The 18121-nt window shown below is 34.3% G+C and overlaps 1 protein-coding gene across 1 annotated transcript; it reads right to left on the bottom strand.

Moving 5' to 3' along the window:
- Positions 1-16077: 16077 nt before the first annotated feature.
- LOC145054132 (8-hydroxygeraniol dehydrogenase-like) lies at positions 16078-17515 on the bottom strand. The gene is made up of 2 exons (XM_079002274.1): positions 17320-17515; positions 16078-17180 (listed from the first exon to the last, which is right to left on the bottom strand). The coding sequence occupies exons 1-2, from the start codon at positions 17349-17351 to the stop codon at positions 16604-16606; spliced, it is 609 nt and encodes a 202-aa protein (XP_078858400.1). The 5' UTR covers positions 17352-17515; the 3' UTR covers positions 16078-16603.
- Positions 17516-18121: the final 606 nt, after the last annotated feature.

Raw genomic sequence — 18121 nt, 5'->3', positions numbered from 1 at the left:
CTGTTTTTAACAAAGCACACCACAAGAAAGCATTATAAAAGCACACGAAAAGACGTCATTTTACACAATTTAAAAATCAATTAGAGTGATTTCAAACTGATATTAGCAATGTACTATGGCGTTCCACCAATAATAGCAATGAAGTTTGAAAGAACTTTATAGCAACAACACTAAGATAAAATTGCAGCAACCGCAACTACAAGTGCAATATCTTTTAAAAAATGAACGACTCCGACAAAAACAAACTTTTACCTTCCAAAGCTTAACCAAGGGTAGTATTTTAATCATCATCAGTACCCTCCGTGATCCGATAATTCCAATCTATCTCAATAGTGAACCGTAATTCAAACGATATTAAACTTTTGATACTTTATCTCCAAATCTAAAACTTAAAATCTTTGATTAGAACCAAAAGACTTTGTTTGATCGACTCTAGAGTGATTTCTTTGGACCTCACTCGCAATGTTAATTTAAAGTTGTGAATATCGACGGGGGCTCGTGCGGTACTAAGGAACGACCTCCTAAGAATGATGGGAATATCTCCGTCTTCTTCCATATCAAGGGCAACAAAGTCGGTTGGAAAATGAATTTGTCAACTTTAACAAGTAAGTCTACTATTATACCTCATGGATATGTGACAGATCGTGTAACACTCGTAGATTCGGACTAGTCAATTAAGATATAATAAGCGTTAAAAATGATTTTTTATAGAAGATTATCTAGAATAAATAATCTTAACCAAAGTAATAGTTTGGGTTAACAATTGTATCCTATTTGACGTAATAAAGAATAATTATTTAAATATTATATGTTTCATGATTATTATAATATAATAAAATAAGAAAAATCAGTCGAATCGTCCGTAAATCATAAAAAAAAATGCGCCAAAACATATATATTATTATATATTTAGGAAGTATACGTCATCCCGATCCCGGAAATATAAATTTCGTCGAAATTCGAATCCATATGAATTAGATATGATTTTTATAAGATATATAAAAGTCAGTCGCGCACAACTAGTGTATGACGTAAAAAGCTAAGAAAAAATGGTTGACTTTTACCTAATGCGACCAAAATGAAGCAAAATTATTTAATTTTATAAAAATATGGACAAATATAAATTCAAAATTAGCCGACGGAGTCTAAACGAAAGTTGTAGATCTCGTCGATAGCTACGTGTCGATATAAAGAACGTTAAAAACGAAGTTCGTATGAACGAGTCATAATTTTTAATAGTACATTTACGTATTAAAATAAAGTGTAAATCATATATACGTCTATATATATATATATATATATATATATATATATATATATATATATATATATATATATATATATATATATATCATTAGAAAGGTATCGACGATGCGGTCGTTATAAGACTAGTGTTGAATACTTTCGACATTACTTTAGTACAAATATCATTAAATCTATTTAAAATAGTATTATAAAAGGGAGTTTAGTCATTTAAGTAAATATAGAGGGTGGTTTTTGAAAATTCATTTACTATAAATAAGAGCCTCTATGCTCTCATATTTCTTGCACAATTCTCTTGATTCAAGAGTCTTTCTCTTCTTATCCCCCGAGCATTTCGGTCCCTCGTGATTCGACTTCTCTTTCTTTAGTTTTTAGTATAGTAAGGTGAGCGCTAAAGCGCTGCAAGAATCTTTTTTAGAAAGATTCAGCGACGAAGTTCTGCCCCTGCAGAGCCCGGCTCCTAGCTAAGTAAGTTATGTTACCTTACTTTAAATATAGCTTATAATATCGTTGTTATGAACTTATAAATAAGGTTTATCAGTGATTCAAAGTCGTTATACTGGTTGATCTACTTACGGGAGAGGTGTCTAGAATGGTCACGTTGGGTTTGGTTGTTGGATTTCAGAAAAGCTATATGCTGAAATGGCCTGCCTCCCAACTGTCCTACCTGGCTGATCCTTACTTGATAGATCATGAATAAGACTATGAGTTAATGACGAACATAGACTAATAATTAGTCGCAATAAATATTAGACTAAAATTTAGCGATAATAATGCTAGGTTTCGTTGAAGGAAAATAGAATCATTACAAGCGAAGCGCTGCCCGAGTTTGGAATCATCACTTTAACAAGTGAGTGCATAGTCTTTTTCATGAACATGATTTTAAAACAAATATTGAATAATGTATTAAATGTTTGTTCGTGTGTAAATATTTGATATTGACTTAAATACGTGTTAAAGAACATACCTGATAATATACGATGATTTAGGATACAGAGTAAACCTAAATTAATTATGAGGAATGATAGGTGGTATCTCTTTATGAGAACGGGTGAGATATACACGAAGAATAGAACTTTAAAATATATCATTGATCCGGGAGCATGGATTAGACATAGTCATCGTCCCTAGTCCGAGAGTATGGATTGGACATAGTCAGTTGTCATTAATCCGGGAGTATGGATTAAGACATAGTCAGTTGTCCTTAGTCTGGGAGTATGGATAGGACATAGTTATTTGTCATTAATCCGGGAGTATCGATTTGGACATAGACGTTTGTCCATAGTCCGAAAGTATGGATTGGGCACAGTCATTGATCTAAGAGTATGTATTAAGTAAGAGGTAAAATTTAAGGTCTGAGAGTATGGATAGTGTCGTTGGGAGGATCAACACGGTCGGGTAAGAGTTGCTTTATATATATATGGTGAAATTGTATATTTTGTGAGTTCTAAATTATATATATATATATATACATACATGTGTGTGTGTGTGTGTGTATATATATATATATATATATATATATATATATATATATATATATATATATATATAACATTGTGGGATTGAAATCCCTATGTACTCACCAAGTTTCCCAACCTGACCCACTCAAGTTTTTTTGTATCACAGACGTCGATACGAAACTACTTTACACTGAGAGATTTAAAAGAGATGTAGATCACTAGTGTAAAAGAATGTAAGGTCTGTTTATGCTTTTGTTTTTGTATTGACGATAACATCCTAAAAATTTAAAATAAATAAAATTCATTTCTTTTGAAATGCTTTGATAATATATTTATCATGTTTTTCTGGGAACAAATTCCGCAACATTTTTATTTAAAAGGTGCTCTAATTTTTATAAATCATAAACAAAATCGGTGTTTTCTGGACGTGAAAAAATGGGGATGTCACAGTTGGTATCAGAACATTAGTTTAAGCGAACTAGAAATTTTAGGAAATTTTTGGACTTAAAATTAGAATGCTAAGCGATGATTGTGAGATGTGTGTCTACTATATTTAGGATGTGTGCCTGAATAGACACGAGCACCAGCTTATTTTAGGAAAGATGCCTAAAATGCTATTATATGCTGATTGATTTATGTTATAGCTATAAAGATGTCTTATATGATATTATTTGATCGGATCTATGGTCTATTGCCGACCAGATCTGGAAATTTTATGTGTTCAAATTTCTAAACTTTTAATTACGATATTAGAACTGGAATATAACTTTTCGGAGTGATAAGGAGATTTATACGCTTATCGTAAATAAAGATTTCCTATCTTAATTCTCGTTGTTACACACCGAACGTCTTATTTGGTGTATAGATCAAAATGGCAAGAACCCAAAACGGAGTTGAAAAGATGAATGGAAACAGGAATCAGCAGCCTCAACCCTAAGTGATTGAGAAAGTACCAGTGGTAGCAACTTCACCTGATCCAATCACGATGGCATGAGTGAAAGCAATGATCCAGATGATGTTGGATCGTCAAATGGAGGAAAAATGCGGTTACGTCAACAGGCATCGTAGGTTCATCTCGATTTTGTTGACGTAACCGCATTGAACAGACCGAATTGAATGATGGGCAGTCTCAGGAGGGAAACTGTAGCAAAACCGTTGGTCAAGCTGATGTGTCGGTGATTAGGAGGAACAATCAAGATGACGGAGTAGAGAGGAATGGATGCAAGTACAAATATTTTCTAACTTGCAATCCATCGACTTTCACTGGGAAGGAAGATCCGATCGGAGTTATGGAATGGATCTCAGAGATGGAATTAGCCTTCATCACATATGGTTGCAAAGGCAAGCTACAAACCACGTTTGCAGTTCGTCAGTTCAGAGGAGGCGTTGTTCGCTGGTGGAACACCCTAGGGAAGACTCTAAGCCCCAATGAGCCCCTACAACTAACTTGGACAAAGTTTTTGGTGCATTTCAAGCGCAAGTATTGCTCAACCCAAAATCTGCTCGAGCTAGAAAACCAATTCCTGACTTTGAAGAAAGGAAGCACGTCCATCGATGAATACACCAACAACTTCACGGACAAAATGGAGTTTGCTTTGCGCCTTATCCCAAATGAGCTGACAAAAATAGACAAATATGCAAAGGGACTTCCCTGGAGTATGCGGTGCCAGTACGACAGGCACCTACTCTAGAGGCAGTTATCTGGGCTGCCAAGTCTGTTGAAGACATGATTAAGGGAAGAACCGCCAGCAAGGTTGAAGTTGGTGGGAAGAGAAAGTTTGAAGGATCCACAAGGTCCGAAGAGAAAAGAAAATTCTCGAAGTCTGGTTCGAAGAAGGAGCACAATGGTGTGGCAAGTGCAAAAGGAAGCACATTGGGAGATGCTCTAAAGAGATGCCCTACTTCAAATGCGGGAAGACTGGTCATTACGCCAGCGAATGCACAACCAAGAGAGAAGTCTGCTTTAAGTGTGGTGAAGAATGACACTTCAAGCAATACTGGCCAGGGAGAGAAGAATCCACAAAGCCAAATGTGATGCCAAAACCAAAGGCAAGAGCATTTCAAATGATTCGTGATGAAGCATATGACAACGCAAGGAATCAGGAATAAGAAATTTATATCTGAAGATCGAGTAGCCATGTAGGTAGTACCACGTGGTGTAGCCTGTTAGAGGCATAGTATAGGGTGAACTCGAACACCTAGTAATCGTTTCAAGAAATAATATAAACCTTCGTTTTGTTATCTGATGTGTTGAATGATTGTGTGATTTTCTTGTATGGTGACTTGGATAAACTGAGGGACAATACTTGGGACGAGTATAAGTACGCGTGAATGATAGTAGAGGCCTATACTACCAGAAGCACATGACTCACACTTGGATCAGGGAAAGTCACAAGGTTACCAAGAAGCTAGTAATTGATTACGTTATGTTCATGTCTGTCATTACCATCGTTTCGGTAGTGACTAAGAAGATGATTGTCAATCCGACCCTAGTGGTCATATCAAATCAAGTCCGACTAAGATGAATATGTTACGTGGTTCAAAGTACCAAGATCGATGTAGAATCTGACTTAAGTCAGAATATTGAAGTGAAAGATAATCGAAGTGATTAGTAGAAGTATCGCAACCGTTGTTAAGGTAAGAAGCTTGTATCTAGATGTGCTACATGCTAGAATGTGATTATATCACGTTAGAACATGAAGGAAGGTATATTTTGTTCTGGAATTTGACTCTAAAAGACTTGAGTCTAAACGTTGCATCATACGACGAGATCTCATTAGAACATGTCCCATCGGTCTGTTACGGTAATCTAAGTAAAGAACTTATCTTAATTTTAGTTTTGTTTAAGAAAGAGCCGGAGTTTCCAATAAGGACCGAGTTTGTAACTCGAAGGTTAAGATTGAAATTCCAACATAGGGTAAAGAGCGAGTGCAATATTGCGCACCGCCAGCAGTCAAGGAGTCCTAGAGTTAGATACTCATTTGAAAGGAAATAAGAGTTATGATTACCACCTATGATGGAAAGGAAACCAACGGAGTCATTATTCAAGCCCTGTTTTTTTTATGATTCCGGGAGATAATCATCCTAAGAGGGAGATAATTGTAACACCCGCAGATTTGGGCTAGTAAATTAAGATATAATAAGCGTTAAAAATATATTTTTTATAGAAGATTATCTAGGATAACTAATCTTAACCAAAATAATAGTTAGGGTTAACAATTGTAACCTATTTGACGTAATAAAGAATAATTATTTGAATATTATATGTTTCATAATTACTATAATATAATAAAATAAGAAAAAATCATTAGAATCGTCCGTAAATCGTAAAAATAAGTGCGCCAAAACATATATATTATTATATATTTAGGAAGTATACGTCGTCCCGATCCCGAAAATATAAATTTCATCGAAATCTAAATCCATATGAATTAGATATGATTTTTATAAGATATATAAAAGTCAGTCGCGCACAACGAAGTTTATGACGTAAAAAGCTACGAAAAGAATGGTTGACTTTTACCTAATGCGACCAAAATGAATATCGTAGTACTCCTTAAAGTAGGAATTTTGAAAAGAAAAGAATACCAAAAACTGAGTCCATACGAGAGAGTTATGATTTTAGCAAAATTATTTAATTTTATAAAAATATGGACAAAAATATATCAAAATTAGCTGAAGGAGTCTAAACGAAAGTTGTAGATCTCGTCGATAGCTATGCGTGGATATAAAGAACGTTAAAAACGAAGTTCGTATGAACGAGTTATTATTTTTAATAGCACATTTACCTATTAAAATAAAGTGTAAATCATATATACGTCTATATATATATATATATATATATATATATATATATATATATATATATATATATATATATCATTAGAAAGGTATCGACGATGCGATCGTTATAAAACTAGTGTTGAGTACTTTCGACATTACTTTAGTACAAATATCATTAAATCTATTTAAAATAGTATTATAAATGGGTGTTTAGTCATTTAAGTAAATATAGAGAGTGGTTTTTGAAAATTCAATTACTATAAATACGAGCCTCTATGCTCTCATATTTCTTGCACCATTCTCTTGATTCAAGAGTTTTTCTCTTCTTATCCCCCGAACATTTTGGTCCCTTGTGATTCGACTTCTTTTTCTGTAGTTTTTAGTATAGTAAGGTGAGCGCTAAAGCGCGACAATAATCTTTTTTAGAAAGATTCAGCGATGAAGTTCTGCCCCTGCAGAGCCCAATTACTAGCTAAGTACGTTATGCTACCTTACTTTAAATATAACTTATAATATCGTTATTGTGAACTTATAAATAAGGTTTATCAATGATTCAAAATCGTTATAGTGATTGATCTACTTACGGGAGAGGTGTCTAGAATGGTCACGTTGGGTTTGGTTGTTGGATTTCAGAAAAGCTATATGCTGAAATGGCCTGCCTCCCAACTGTCCTGCCTGGCTGATCCTTACTTGATAGATCATGAATAAGACTATGAGTTAATGACGAACCTAGACTAATAATTAGTCGCAATAAATATTAGACTAAAATTTAGCAATAATAATGCTAGGTTTCGTCGAAGGAAAATAGAATCGTTACAAGCGAAGCGCTGCCCGAGTTTGGAATCATCACTTTAACAAGTGAGTGCATAGTCTTTTTCATGAACATGATTTTAAAACAAATATTGAATAATGTATTAAATGTTTGTTCGTGTGTAAATATTTGATATTGCCTTAAATACGTGTTAAAGAACATACCTGATAATATACGATGATTTAGGATACAGAGTAAACATAAATTAATTATGAGGAATGATAGGTGGTATCTCTTTATGAGAACGGGTGAGATATACACGAAGAATAGAACTTTAAAATATATCATTGATCCGGGAGCATGGATTAGACATAGTCATCGTCCCTAGTCCGAGAGTATGGATTGGACATAGTCAGTTGTCATTAATCCGGGAGTATGGATTAAAACATAGTCAGTTGTCCTTAGTCCGGGAGTATGGATAGGACATAGTTATTTGTCATTAATCCGGGAGTATCGATTTAGACATAGACGTTTGTCCCTAGTACGAGAGTATCGAATGGGCACAGTCATTGATCCAAGAGCATCGATTAGATCCGAGAGTATGGATTAAGTAAGAGGTAAATTTTAAGGTCCAAGAGTATGGATAGTGTCATTGGGAGGATCGGCGGAGTGGGGTAAGAGTTACTTATATATATGGTGAAATTGTATATTTTGTGAGTTCTAAATTATATATATGATATAACATTGTGGGATTGAAATCTCTTTGTACTCACCAGGTTTCCCAACCAGACCCACTCAAGTTTATTTGTATCACATGCATCGATACGAAGCTACTTTACACTGAGAGATTTAAAAGAGATGTAGGTTACCAGTGTAAAAGAATGTAAGGTTTGTTTATGCTTTTGTTTCTGTATTGACGATGACATCCCAAAGTTTTAAAAGAAATAAAATGCATTTCTTCGGAAATGCTTTGATAATACATTTCTCATGTTTTTCTGGGAAGAAATTCCGCAACATTTTTTTTAAAAGGGTACTATGATTTTTATAAACCAATCGGTCTTTTCTGGCTGTGAAAAAATGGGGATGTCACAGATCGGTTGCCCATATGGATAGCCATTCTTGTTGGCTTTAACTCTAGAAGATCTTTTTTCTTGAAAAACTAGTACGGCATCAAATTCATGCTAGCTCCAGAATCAACTAGTATGTTTGTCTTCATTGAATTTCCAAACTTGCATGGAATTATAACACTGTTCATATTATTCATATTTGTTACCATTGTTGAACATTGCTCATTTAGGATAACTTCTGAGGCTTGCTTTAGTTTCTTTTGATTGATAAGAAGATCCTTGAGAAACTTTATATACTTTGGCATTTGAGCAATCGCATCGATAAATGGCATGTTGATTGAAAGAGCTTTCATTTGATCCATAAATTTCTTATGCTCTTGTTCTAGTTCTACTTGCCTTTTTCTTACGAGATATGACAGTGGCGGTTGATACAACTTCACAAATAGGACTTCAGAACTTTTCTGTGCCGGACACGAAATGGTAGTGGGCTCACCACATCGTGGAATCTGAGAAGATGCATTTTTGTTTTCATTCTTTTTGACTTCTTTTTCGGGTTTCTGGTCGTTGGATGTTTGAGTAGCATTAATGATCACCAAAGATTCAGACTTTTCATCTCCATGAATAGAAACAGCTAGTACGTGAGCTCGTGGGTTGACTTTGGTATTGATCGGAAAGGTACCCCGTAAATGTTCATGTAAAATTGTCCTACTTGCTTCTCAATATTAAGGATTAAATCTTGCTGATTTTGTAATGTGGCATGTTGATCTTTTAATGTTTCTTGTTCGTCGCGTAATAAAGCTTTTTTTTCTTTGAGGGCTACGTTGACATCGTTATGACTTTTCTCGCTTGCTTCAACAAATCGGGTTAGGATTGACTGGAGATCGGGTTTCTTTTTGGGCACCGGTTTCTCTTGTTTGTAAAACCCTCGACCTTGTTGTCTATAATTCTCCTTTTTCTCTATCTTGTATTCATCGTATGGTTTCCACTCTCGTTTTGGATTTCTCAAATCCTCATTGTATCTATCACCACTCGAGTAGCACACTTGGGCTTTCTTATTTCCATTCTCGTCTAAGTCACAATCTTTTGTCAAATGGGGATCGCTATAGATGTCACAACCGACTTGGATGTCATGTATGTTTTGATTTATTTTCTTTGTACTCCAATCCAAGATGTCTAGTTTAGCGGTTATTGCAACTAGTACATCTGAATCGCCAGTTGATCTTCCTCGTGTGACATCCTCTCTTGGATTATGATATTCCCTAGAGTGTTTTGCAAATTCTTCAATCAAAGTATTTCTTGCCAGATTCTTCCTCATAAACGGTCATTGGGAGTCTAGAAGTTGGGGGTGCACACATTGATCCCGTTATAGAAAGTAGATATATCTCGTTGCACGTTGAGTTTATGTTGTGGGTAATTACGTAGCTTAGAAATCTTTGATGGAGGACTAAATTGATGTATGAATTGCTCCTTTAGATTGTTCCATGTCGTAATCGCTTCGAGTGGTAATGATTTTAACCAACGCCTAGCCGCATCTTTGAACATGATTGATAGAATTCTTAGCATCACCTCATTTTTTGTTATCATGGGAGTGTTGAAGTAGTCATCAATTTCGAGGACCTCATCAATATGTTGGTAGGCGTCCTCGTTGTCTTTCCCATAAATAGGTGTCGCTTTTAGCATATTAAGATTATGCCCTTTTAGCTCAAAGTTTGTTGCATCCGGGATTGCCGCTCGTACAAGGCTTGGTCTCGTGTCATCCTTGGTACGTTGTGCGTACTGCTCCATCGTCATGTCCGCAATTCCAACCATGTTTCCTTCTTGGTCGCTTTTGCCTTCGGATTTTGTATCTGGGTCGTACCCGCTTTCTTTCTTTTCTAGTATTCTTTTGAATGGAGAGATTAATTCATAAGTGAAGCCTTTGGTGATTAACTAAATGAAACAAACAAAAACAAAGCAAAATAAAGGCATAAAAGGAACTAAAATGAAAAATAAAACTAAAACTAAAAACTAGTTTCCACAGCGTGGAGAGAGATTCATCACATTGTGGTCACTAGAAAAAAAAACTTTTTTTGGATTTTACCCCACATAATGAATAATTATAAGCTAATAAAACTAAAATAAAATAAAACCATTCCTCGACAATGGCCCCAAGCACTTGATGTGTTATTTTTATACCATTAGTTTTAAAATTAGAAAATCCAGTCAAATCTTAACTAGTTTTAAAACACAAATAGGAAGTGTACCTAGTCATAAAGTAATGTAGTCTAAGATAAAAAAGGGTGTCGAATTCTCAGCTATGGTTTTGGTTCAAATAAATAAGCTAAAAATTAAACTAAGAAAATATGTAAATTAGGGGGGGGGGGTTCTGATGTTACAACTTTAGAAACTTAAGTTATCACTATCAAACTACTAATGCAAACAAAAAACAAATAACTTGATTTTAAAGCAGTATATTTGAATTATTGCCACTAGAATGCAAATCCCTCTAGTTTTGACATGTTAGAATGTAATGAATTAATGAGTTGGTTACCGAATTTTATGACTACTTATCTTGGTCGGAATTTATAGTACTAATGCTTAATGAACATATAATCTCAATGATCATGCAATTAGAGAACACAAAATCATTTAAATAAATTCAACTATGAGCGAACGTTTATTATCAGTGACCATGACAATCAATCAAGCATAACATGTATAATTATAATTTTCTAACACAATCAAAGTTAATAATTTATATTACACAAAACTCACTAGTAGGTAATAAAAATCATAACTTTAATATGAAAGATAAATGATCAATCGAGCACAAGTTTAAATCCAACTCACATAATCCTACTAACGAATTCAAAGCATATTAACTAGGGTTCATCTATATCTAGCGAAGGTAATAAGGTTTTTAGCTTTGCATCATAACTAGAAAACTGAAATTAACAAATTCGAGATTGCAATACATGATATAAAACAAACCGAAACAAATAAATCGATGAATTATCATTGTGATCTTCAAATACACACTTCGAAGGTGTTCTTCAGCTTTCAACAACGTCTGAGATCGACAAATAACTTGCTCCCCAAGTTGGTGGAAGTTGGCATCCAAATTAGGATTGCAAAACCCATAATTTATAGATTTTGCATCGCTACGGAGTGGTAGAGCTCTCACCACGTGGTGGTGTTTGTTGGATTAGTGTCTAAGGCTGTAACTATATTTGGTAAGTACTTGACCCGGTTATGCATGGTCTTTTTGGGTTGCCTTCACCATAGCAACTTGACAGGATGATTTGTTAAGAGAGAAGATATATTATTGTTAATATATTATGAGAATAATATATTAAAAGAAATAATATTGTTATTTGATTAATATAAGTCATATATTAATTAAGAATTAATTTGGTGATTTAAAGAGGTTAATTGAATAAAGGGGCATAAACTGTCAAATGTGTGATAGTTGTGTTTTTGGGCTATGTATCCTTATGGATATGAGGGTGGACGAAATTTAGGGTTTGGGAACCTTAAAATCGTCCAAGCCTAGTATCTAGGAGGATCTTGGATTGCTTAAGGCCTAAGTTATTCAATTAGGGTTAAAGGTGAAACCCTAGTAACTCATAGTATAAATAGATCCCTAGGGTAACGGAAATCGACACTCATGCAAGGCAAGAAACCCTAGGGCCGATTTCTCACCCTCCTCCCTCTCTCTCAAGATCATCTTCTTTCTAGTTGGTGTTTGTAAGCCATTAGAGGAGTGACAATTGTGACTCTAAGCTCCAAGAAGAAGAAATATCAAGCAAGTAATCCAAGGTATTGTTCTAGATCCAATTTCATATGATTAGATTCAATTGTTTACATTAGATCTAGTATTGTAAGTCTTGGATTCAATGCATGTTCAATTAGAGAAACCTAGATCCAAGCAATTAGGGTTTGCATGTGCACATAGGAAAGTTCTTGTTGCTCAAACTCATCAGTGTTGAGTTTCCTTATTGCGCATGAGCACATAAATCGATGAATTATCATTGTGATCTTCAAATACACACTTCGAAGGTGTTCTTCAGCTCTCAACAACGTCTGAGATCGACAAATAACTTGCTCCCCAAGTTGGTGGAAGTTGGCATCCAAATTAGGATTGCAAAACCCATAATTTATAGATTTTGCATCGCTACGGAGTGGTAGAGCTCTCACCACGTGGTGGTGTTTGTTGGATTAGTGTCTAAGGCTGTAACTATATTTGGTAAGTACTTGACCCGGTTATGCATGGTCTTTTTGGGTTGCCTTCACCATAGCAACTTGACAGGATGATTTGTTAAGAGAGAAGATATATTATTGTTAATATATTATGAGAATAATATATTAAAAGAAATAATATTGTTATTTGATTAATATAAGTCATATATTAATTAAGAATTAATTTGGTGATTTAAAGAGGTTAATTGAATAAAGGGGCATAAACTGTCAAATGTGTGATAGTTGTGTTTTTGGGCTATGTATCCTTATGGATATGAGGGTGGACGAAATTTAGGGTTTGGGAACCTTAAAATCGTCCAAGCCTAGTATCTAGGAGGATCTTGGATTGCTTAAGGCCTAAGTTATTCAATTAGGGTTAAAGGTGAAACCCTAGTAACTCATAGTATAAATAGATCCCTAGGGTAACGGAAATCGACACTCATGCAAGGCAAGAAACCCTAGGGCCGATTTCTCACCCTCCTCCCTCTCTCTCAAGATCATCTTCTTTCTAGTTGGTGTTTGTAAGCCATTAGAGGAGTGACAATTGTGACTCTAAGCTCCAAGAAGAAGAAATATCAAGCAAGTAATCCAAGGTATTGTTCTAGATCCAATTTCATATGATTAGATTCAATTGTTTACATTAGATCTAGTATTGTAAGTCTTGGATTCAATGCATGTTCAATTAGAGAAACCTAGATCCAAGCAATTAGGGTTTGCATGTGCACATAGGAAAGTTCTTGTTGCTCAAACTCATCAGTGTTGAGTTTCCTTATTGCGCATGAGCACATAAATCGATGAATTATCATTGTGATCTTCAAATACACACTTCGAAGGTGTTCTTCAGCTCTCAACAACGTCTGAGATCGACAAATAACTTGCTCCCCAAGTTGGTGGAAGTTGGCATCCAAATTAGGATTGCAAAACCCATAATTTATAGATTTTGCATCGCTACGGAGTGGTAGAGCTCTCACCACGTGGTGGTGTTTGTTGGATTAGTGTCTAAGGCTGTAACTATATTTGGTAAGTACTTGACCCGGTTATGCATGGTCTTTTTGGGTTGCCTTCACCATAGCAACTTGACAGGATGATTTGTTAAGAGAGAAGATATATTATTGTTAATATATTATGAGAATAATATATTAAAAGAAATAATATTGTTATTTGATTAATATAAGTCATATATTAATTAAGAATTAATTTGGTGATTTAAAGAGGTTAATTGAATAAAGGGGCATAAACTGTCAAATGTGTGATAGTTGTGTTTTTGGGCTATGTATCCTTATGGATATGAGGGTGGACGAAATTTAGGGTTTGGGAACCTTAAAATCGTCCAAGCCTAGTATCTAGGAGGATCTTGGATTGCTTAATGCCTAAGTTATTCAATTAGGGTTAAAGGTGAAACCCTAGTAACTCATAGTATAAATAGATCCCTAGGGTAAGGGAAATCGACACTCATGCAAGGCAAGAAACCCTAGGGCCGATTTCTCACCCTCCTCCCTCTCTCTCAAGATCATCTTCTTTCTAGTTGGTGTTTGTAAGCCATTAGAGGAGTGACAATTGTGACTCTAAGCTCCAAGAAGAAGAAGTATCAAGCAAGTAATCCAAGGTATTGTTCTAGATCCAATTTCATATGATTAGATTCAATTGTTTACATTAGATCTAGTATTGTAAGTCTTGGATTCAATGGATGTTCAATTAGAGAAACCTAGATCCAAGCAATTAGGGTTTGCATGTGCACATAGGAAAGTTCTTGTTGCTCAAACTCATCAGTGTTGAGTTTCCTTATTGCGCATGAGCACATATATCGAGACGAAAGTTTTTTGCATTTTTCTAGAAATTTTTAAGGGCGCGGTGCGCCTTATAAGATATACGACGTGTCTTCAAGCTTTTCATCCGGTTTTTTTTCGTCCATTTCAGTTCTGTTCTCCTCCTTTAGAATCCCAGCTTTCATCTTAACTGTAAATGAATGTTTCAAAGCATATTAAGTATCATATATCTTAAAATATGACATTTTAATTAAATATATTTAAAAAATTACCTAAAATATATAGTTAAATAAGATCATATCATCGATAGTGGAGGTGGTGTTGTAGATGTGCAATAATATTGAGGATGTGGGATGGTAAAAACAAGGTTGATGTATTTTATTAAACAAATTTATGAATAGATTAATAATATAGATAATTATATAATAAACAATATTAAAGACAAAATAGTTGTTTTATATCATTTAGGACCAACCATACAATAAAAACAATGGGGATAAAAACAGTAGGGACTGTCAAGTAAAAAAAATAGGAACCAAATTATCCAAACCAAACCATTCATGTAATTTACACTTATTTTGATTAAGGGTGATATATTGTTTAAGTAATTTTTAGTTATTATCCTTATTTGTTGGTAATCATCTCCTAAACTAGAGATATAGCATAGTCTCTTATAAATAAGGTATTTATCATTATAGTTTCTTAAGTTTTTGAGATTTAATAAAAATTTATGAAAGTGTTTATAAAAATTCCTAAAAACATAACATAATTTTTTATTGTTCTTTGTTACTATTAAATTTGGTCATTTGTATTTCAGTGTATTTTCCGCTCAGCAGCATTTTTAATCGGGCATGCACAATCTTTTCTATGATATTCATAAGGGAAATTGAGTAATCTAACTGATTTTTAATGTTTAATTGAAAAAAAATAACTTATTTTTTTAGCAAAAATAACCACTTTATTCGAAATTTGTATTCATATCAAGAAAAAAATGTTTTTTGACTAAGTCTGGAATTACACTCGGGACTAGTATTCACATTTTGGACTACTGTTTACATTCCATATTAAAATTTAGGGAAAAAAAACTTTGAAATTTCAAGAACACGTCTGAAATTCGAAGAACAATTCCAGAATTTTGAGATTTTTTTTTTGTTTTTTACTTAAAATTAACAAAATGTTAAACAGATATAGTAAATATGAACTATATATTATATTAGTGCATAAAATTAGACATTTTATTAAAAAAACGATTATACTAAACACTTAGAAATTGACATTGTGGACACAAATTGAGATATTTTTAAAAATAAAAAAAATAAAAAATAAAAAAAAAACCAAAAAATAATTCCGAAATTTGAAAGTCAAACCCAATATAGAATATTCTTTAAAAGAAAATTGAAAAGTACTCTGGAAGAATTATCTTCTTTAAAATTTTTAGACAAAATTGCAAAAATGGTCCCTGTGGTATGCAGATTTTTGGGGTTTTAGTCCAAACCCTGAGTTTTTTGGATCTATGGTCCTTTTGGAGTGGTTTGTCTGTGGTTTTGGTCCCTAGACTTAACTCCCGTTAAATAAGATCTGTGAAGCCCCCTCATGTGCCTCACACATGAGGATAAATTCGTCATTTCATATGTAAGGGACCATTTTTGCATACACATATTCTATATTTACCACTAACCGATCCCAATTAACTTCACAAGCAAATGTTTATAAAATAGAAATTAACCAATAATTGTTTGATTTGTTGCAGAATACCATCAATCATATAATCCAAACCAATTTTACCAACAACATCAAACCTATGGAGCTTTGAGCGACTTTTCCACATCAATCACAAACCTATATCTAACATCAGATTTTAACATACGATCCATTGCAGTGTTCACATAATCCATCAGAATGAGCTCTATATCAGCAGTCACACCATGCTTGCTGCAAAATCAAGCATTTCTTGAGCCTCTTTCAACCCTCCAATCGCACTCCCACCAACAATTTTCCTCCCTGCATGTCATCGTCAATCAATCCCCTTTATATAACATTATCATATCAAACGCTACAAACTTTCTTACACTAATTACTTACCTGTAATTAAAGAAAACGGAATAAGCTGAAGTGGCTTCTCTGGTGCACCCACAAGAAGAAGCTTCTCATGTGGTTTCAACACACTTAACAATGGAGCATTAATAGGGTGAGTTGCAGAAACCCTGTTAATGATCCCATCCAACGAACTCATTGCAGACTGATTAAAAAAAAAGAAAAATACCCATTTATCTAATCAAAGTCTTGATACACAAATCAAGAAAAAGATAACAAATCTTGACAAATTACCCGCATCTGGTCTTGATCTTTGCTAACTATAAAACAATCAGCTTTAATTCCTTGAAGTGCTTCTTGCTCTTTCGCAGGAGTGGTGCTGAAAACAATAACTTCTGCACCAAAATCTTTCACCATCTTCATAGCGACATGACCAAGTCCACCAAGACCAACGACACCAACTTTCATCCTTGGTTTATCTAGTCTGAAGTATCTAAGAGGGTTGTAAGTGGTGATTACGGAACATAGAGGGCTGTAAGTGGTGATTCCGGCACATAGCAGTGGTGCACCTGTATCAAGCGGCAACTTTTCCGGCCACCGAAGGACGAATCTCTCATCTGCAACTATGTGATCGGAGTACCCACCGTATGTCTTTGTGCCATCGTGGTCAGGGGAGGCGTAAGTGAGAATCTGTTTTGGGCAGTAACTTTCGAGATCATTAGCACAGTTGTCGCAAGATCCACATGATCCCACCAAGCATCCGACTCCGCCATTGTCGCCGACTTCGAATTTCTCGACTTTGCTTCCTACTTCTGTCACAACACCTACAATCTTGTGTCTGCATTCATCGACATGAAGATTAAAATTCTTGAAATGATGTTTGTAGAAGAAAGTAGAAGATCGATGTTGAAGAAAAGCATAGGTTTTTATGAAATCTTAGTGGAAAATCAAATCGAGATAAATGGAAGAAAGCATACCGGGAACAACGGGATAACTCGTCAATCCCCATTCGTTTTTGGCAAAGTGAAGATCAGGTCCCTTACATATGAAATGACGAATTTACCCTCACATGTGAGGCACATGAGGGGGCTTAACAGATCTTATTTAACGGGAGTTAAGTCCAAGGACCAAAACCACAGACAAACCACTCTAAAAGGACCATGGATCCAAAAAACTCGGGGTTTGGACTAAAACCCCAAAAATCTGCATACCACAGGGACCATTTTTGCAATTTTGTCAAATTTTTATTTACATAGTTAGATTACTCAATTTCTCTATTAATAATCGTTGTTGGTATTGGTAGAGTCAACATTTTTACCTTTGTAGGCATTTTTCATGACCCATCACATATTTTTATGAAACAAATGTATTTGAAAAAAAACAATGTTTCTTTAATTAATAATGGTTTTATGATTTTATTAGAAATGATTTACAATTTTTACAGTATATGTAATATTTCTAAATTACGGTAATAAACATATTTTATTTTAATAGTCTTATAATAGTTTGATCTCGTGAGTCTTTATGGGGTGTTTGCTGGCATACCCAACCTTATGCATCACGGGTTTGCTTAGGATTATGATATAATTTTCTTTTGTTTTTCTAATAAAAAACTATTTATTTTTTATAATCTATTAATCAAATTATAATAAGATCCGATTTTATGACTATTTAAAACATGCATCCGACTACCATGTGATACTCAATACTGCAACCATGTTTTCGTTGTATTTATTTATATAACTAAAAATTACTAAGATAAAACATAATGGTTCTTAC

Source organism: Lactuca serriola, chromosome 5 (assembly GCF_051521515.1).
Source record: "Lactuca serriola cultivar US96UC23 chromosome 5, Lser_US96UC23_V15, whole genome shotgun sequence".
Lineage (NCBI taxonomy): Eukaryota > Viridiplantae > Streptophyta > Magnoliopsida > Asterales > Asteraceae > Lactuca > Lactuca serriola.
The sequence above is the reverse complement of the archived record's forward strand: the minus strand, read 5'-3'. Positions and strand labels throughout refer to the sequence as shown.

Excerpts from the sequence above, each read along its gene's own strand:
- LOC145054132 (XM_079002274.1), bottom strand. The coding sequence starts at position 17,351 with ATGGGGATTGACGAGTTATCCCGTTGTTCCCG. Across the intron at positions 17,181-17,319 it reads GAGTTATCCCGTTGTTCCCG|ACACAAGATTGTAGGTGTTG; the intron begins GTATGCTTTCTT and ends CGATGAATGCAG.